The sequence below is a fragment of the Aythya ferina genome (assembly GCF_964211825.1).
Source record: "Aythya ferina genome assembly, contig: HAP1_SCAFFOLD_1410, whole genome shotgun sequence".
Classification (NCBI taxonomy): domain Eukaryota; kingdom Metazoa; phylum Chordata; class Aves; order Anseriformes; family Anatidae; genus Aythya; species Aythya ferina.
This window is the reverse complement of record NW_028180698.1, coordinates 1-5000: the sequence shown is the minus strand read 5'-3', so window position 1 is coordinate 5000 and position 5000 is coordinate 1. Positions and strand designations below refer to the sequence as shown.

Here is a 5000-nt window from a genome sequence, read left to right as displayed (position 1 = left end):
TCTCCAACAAAGAATATAAACTCAGGCTGGAAAGAGGAAAATTCCAAAACATCATACTGACAGGGCAGCTCTGGCTCTTTTGGAGTTAAGAGGAAGTCTCAGGAGACCATGAACTTCAGCTTGTGCATTTCTTATCACCTGCAGACTTTAATCCCTCAGGAATTAAAAGAGATTATGTAAGTGTTACCTGATGAGATGGGGGTGGCTGCTAGCAGTGCCACGGTGAACAAAAGCCAATTCTTCTGCTCCATGACTGCAGTTACATATGTAGAATGATAATTCAGCTGACCTGAAAAAGACACAGAAGGTAAGTATAATAGAAGGGAAATCTGTCCTAAACACAGGACATTTCTTAAATTGCACTAACACGCCTTCCAATGCACTCAAGCAATTGAGTTTAAATGCCAGGAAAACCTATTGCTGTCCAGATGTCTCAATTTAAATTTCAGCTTCTGAGAATTTCTTGCAGCCTACCATGCTCCCAGAAGGTTATAAGAGTGTATGCAAGAAACAGAAAAATACAACCCAGCCCACACTGTTTTCTGCAAAATTTGATGAACACATGAATTAACACACCAATTTAAATCTCTGGTCTGAGTTTCACAAGTCTCTTTGTCCATGTTATGAGATGGGTAAAGAAAGAGGGAAGAAATGGTGTTTAGCAGCTTCCGTACAAAGGTTTACAGGAAGGGGAAACTGTCCTCTTTTCTATCATGAAGACACGGCTCCCTGAAACAATCAGACTTCAGAGTGAAATCAGAACCTCTCTTTCAACTTCACACAAGATTTCATGTAACTAATTGACACAGCCAACCACATTCAGCACTGACACAAACCTGAGATAATTTAGGGCTGCACCAGGGTCAACTTTGGTGCCCTGTGCTAGAAAACATACCCTTCTCTGGTCTCTGGCTTTTTTGTGGAGTTTGACATTTCCAGTACATGGTTGACTGTCGCTGTCTCAGTTCCCATAGCAACAGTTTTGGTATGGTATCTTTACTACTTTGCCATAGTTCAATATTCTGTATTTTTTTTCTTAGAGTGGGTAGCCCTTCAGTCTGTGGTACATGGAGGGAAATGGGCTCTTTTGGTTCCCAGGTCATCCAAGAAGCTAAAGATCATGCTTGCACCACAGAATGAGATGACACTGTTAAGTATGTTGTCCACATCCCCATGAACTTCACAGGTAGGTCAGGCCATTGAATGTGACACTGCAACTGGCACTAAATTTCATAAATGTTCATCAACTTCATCGATGCTGAATCTTGCTCTTGTCACTCTCCAGGAGTTTTCATGGGATTTGGGATAAACGAAATTGACTCTTTACAGATAATAGGCACACAAGAAACTAGAAAATGTTATTGAAGACATTAATTTAGAGACCTAATATGGGAAAGGCATTAACCTTGCCTAGAGATGAGAGCATTGCATCTCCTCATCTCCTCAAAGGAGGTGTCCTTGCTGAGGGGCACTGAGGCTCCTATTTGTCGCCCAGATAACCTATCCGGAGAGATGTGCTGTCTTCCTGGGGCATGTGTCAGAGACGTTAGGAAGGCTCTGCCACAGCTCGTTAAACCGGAGGATTACTATCCTCCTGTTGTCATTCAGGTTGGATCCTAGGAAGCTGCAACTAGAAAAATTAGGAATATTAAAAAGGACTTTGCATCCTTGGGAAGGTTGTTGAAGGAATCAGGGGCGCAGGTAGTGTTCTCCTCTGTCCTCCCTCTGGGTGACCAGGACCCAGAAAGAAGAAGGAGAACAGGACAGGTGAATGAGCGGGTGGTGTCTAGACCAAGGATTTGGGTATTCTGATCATGGGCAGGCCTCTGAGAAGCCAGGTGTGTGGGCTGCTGACTTCAACTCAGTAAGTGGGTCACAAGTGTGTTGGGGAGCAAGCTCTCTGGGCTAATTACCAGGGCTTTAAATTAGGTTTGATGGGGGAAGGGAGGAGAGCTAAAAGTGACAGAGAAGGGCTGGGGGATGTTGTCACTGGTGTCACTGTTGAAGATAGTATGGAAAAACCTCTGAGTTGTCCCATAAGATCATCTGAGGGTTCCTCAGAGGAGGTAATAATTCTGATATTCCATCCGGAATCTTCTTGTGTCCCTCTAGGGGTAACTGTGCCTGCTGCTTCCCTAAAATGCCTGTATACCAAAGTGCGAAATGTGTGAAATAAACAGGATGAGCTCAAGATCTGTGTTCAGTCATGGGGCCAAGATCTCATTGCAATCACAGAGACGTGGAGGGACAGCTCACATGGCTGGAATGCTGTCATGGAGGGCTATGTCCTTTTTAGGAAAGACAGGCTGAGGAAGCGAGGGGGTGGTGTTGCCCTTTCTGTGAGGGAGCAATTAGAGTGTACCCCGCTCCACCTGGAGGAGGGTGAAGGACAAGTGCAGAGCTTGTGGGTGAGAATTTAGGGGTAGGCTGGTATGGAGGACACAGTTGTGGGGGGGTACTACGGGTCACCTGATCAGGAGGAGAAGGTCGATGAGGCCTTCTACAAGCAGCTGGAGGTAGCCTCACAATCATGGGCGCTGGTTCTCATGGGGAACTTCAATCATCCAGACATCTGCTGAGTAAGCAACTCAGCCAGACACGCACAATCCAAACGGTTCCTACAATGCATTGAAGACAATTTTCTGATGCAGGTGGTGGAGGTGCCGCTGAGGAGAGGGTACTTCTGGACCTTACTCTTACCAACAGGGATGGGCTTGTTAGGGATGTGAAGGTTGGGGGCATCTTGGGATGCAGCAACCATGAGATGGTGGAGTTCAAGATGGAACTTGGTAAAAGAAGTAAGACAAAAAGCAGAATTGCTACCCTGGACTTCCAAAGAGCCAATTTCGACCTCTTCCAGGACCTGCTTGGGGGTATCTCATGGGCTAGGTTGCTAGAAGGCAAGAGTGCATGTCAGAGCTGGGCTACATTTAAATAACACTTCTTCCAAGCTCAGGATCGGTGCATCCCTAAGAGTAGGAAATCATGGAAGGGGGGAAGGAAACCTGTGTGGATGAGCAAGGAGCTCATCGACAAGATCGAAAGGAAGAGGAAGATCTATGAAATGTGGAAAAAGGTCCTGTCCTCTTGGAAGGAGTATACAAATGTTGTCAGGGCCTGCAGGGACGCAACAAGGAAGGCTAAAGCCCACCTGGAGATGAGGCTTGCAAAAGAGATAAAAGATAATAAGAAGGGTTCTTTTCAGTATGTAAACAGTAAAAGGAAGACTAGGGATAATGTGGGTCCCTTGCTGAACGAGGGGGGTGTCCTGGTAACAAGAGACGCTGAGAAGGTGGAGATACTGAATGCTTTATTGGTTTCAGTCTTTACTTCAAGGACTCCCCCCCAGGACTCCTCGACCCTTGAGGGAGGAGAAAGAGTCTGGGAAGTGGAGATCTCCCCCCTTGATGATAAGGGAGTGGTTTGGGAGTGTCTGAGTGGGCTCAAAGCACACAAATCCATGGATCCCGATGGGATGCATCCATGTGTGCTAAGGTAGTTGGCAGAGGTGATTGCCGAACTGCTCTCTATCATCTTTGAAAGGTCCTGGAGAACAGGAGAGGTGTCTGAAGACTGTAGGATAGCCAATGTCACTCTAGTCCTCAAGAAGGGCAGGAAGGAGGATCCAGAAAACTACAGGCCAGTCAGTCTCACCTCTGTCCCTGGAAAGGTATTGGAGCAGCTTGTTCTGGATGCCATCTCCAAGCAATTGGAAGAGAAGGTTATGAGGAGTAGTCAGCATGGATTCACCAAGGGGAAATCATGCTCGACCAACCTCGTTGTCTTCTATGATGGCATCACCTGCTGGGTAGATGGGGAGAGCAGTTGATGCCATCTACCTTGATTTTAACAAGGCTTTCTATACTGGCTCCAATGACATCCTGCTAGCAAACCTGAGAAAGTGTGGGATAGAGGAGTGGACAGTAAGGTGGGTTAAGAACTGGCTGACTGGCCGAGCTCAGAGGGTGGTGATTGGTGGTGCAGAGTCCAGCTGGAGACCTGTGATTAGCGGTGTTTCCTAAGGGTCAGTGCTGGGTCCATTCTTGTTCAACATCATCGATGAACTTGATGAGGGAAAAATGTCTACCCGAGGCAAGTACACTGATGACACAAAGCTGGGAGTAGTGGCTGACATGCCAAAAGGCTGTGCTGCCATTCAACAAGACCTGGACACGCTAGAGAGGTTAGTAGGAAGAAACCAAATGAGGTTTAACAGGAGCAAGTGTAGAGTCCTGCACCTGGGAAGGAACAACCACATGTATCAGTACAGGCTGGGAGATGACCTGCTGGAGAGGAGCTCTGCAGAGAAGGACCTGGGGGTCCTTGTGGACGACAGGTTGACCATGAGCCAGCAGTGTGTCCTGGTGGTCAAGAGGGCCAATGGGATCCTGGTATGCATTAAAAGGAGTGTGGCCAGTAGGTTAAGGGAGGTGATCCTCCCCCTCTACTCTTCCCTGCTCAGGCCTCACCTGGAGTACTGTGTACAGTTCTGGCTCCCTGGTACAAAAAAGACAGGGAACTCCTGTAAAGAGTCCAGCAGAGGGCCACAAAGATGATATGGGGCCTGGAGCATCTGCCTTATGAGGAAAGGCTGAGAGACCTGTCTGTTCAGCCTGGAGCAAAGAAGACTGAGAAGGCATCTCATCAGTGTGTATAAATACCTGAGGTGTGTGAGACAGAGGGATTTGGCCAACCTCTTTTCAGTGGTTTTTGGGGACAGGACAAGTAGTAATGGCAACAAGATAGAGCACATGAAGTTCTGCACCAACATGCGAAAGAACTTCTTCATAGTGAGGGTGACGGAGCACTGGAACAGGCTTCCCAGGGAGGTTGTGGAGTCTCCTTCTCTGGAGATATTTAAGGCGCGTCTGGACACCTACCTGGGCAACCTGCTCTAGGGAACCTGCTTGGCAGGGGGGTTGGACCCGATGATCTTTTGAGGTCCCTTCCAACCCCTTCAATTCTGTGATTCTGTGATTCTGTGTAATTCTGTGATTCTA

The 5000-nt window shown here is 47.4% G+C and overlaps 1 protein-coding gene across 2 annotated transcripts in view; it reads right to left on the bottom strand.

Moving 5' to 3' along the window:
- LOC311429598 (putative selection and upkeep of intraepithelial T-cells protein 1 homolog) overlaps positions 1-3755 on the bottom strand; it is a 10622-nt gene extending 6867 nt beyond the window's left edge. The window contains exons 1-2 of one of the 2 annotated variants that reach the window (XM_084540693.1): positions 3655-3755; positions 188-289 (exon numbers count right to left, since the gene is read on the bottom strand). In XM_084540693.1, coding sequence (XP_084396819.1) covers positions 188-289; positions 3655-3742 — 190 coding nt within the window. In that variant the 5' untranslated portion in view covers positions 3743-3755. Of the gene's footprint in view, positions 1-187; positions 290-1405; positions 1455-3654 lie in introns of those variants that run through there. The other variant, XM_084540694.1, reaches the window with a different exon arrangement.
- Positions 3756-5000: the final 1245 nt, after the last annotated feature.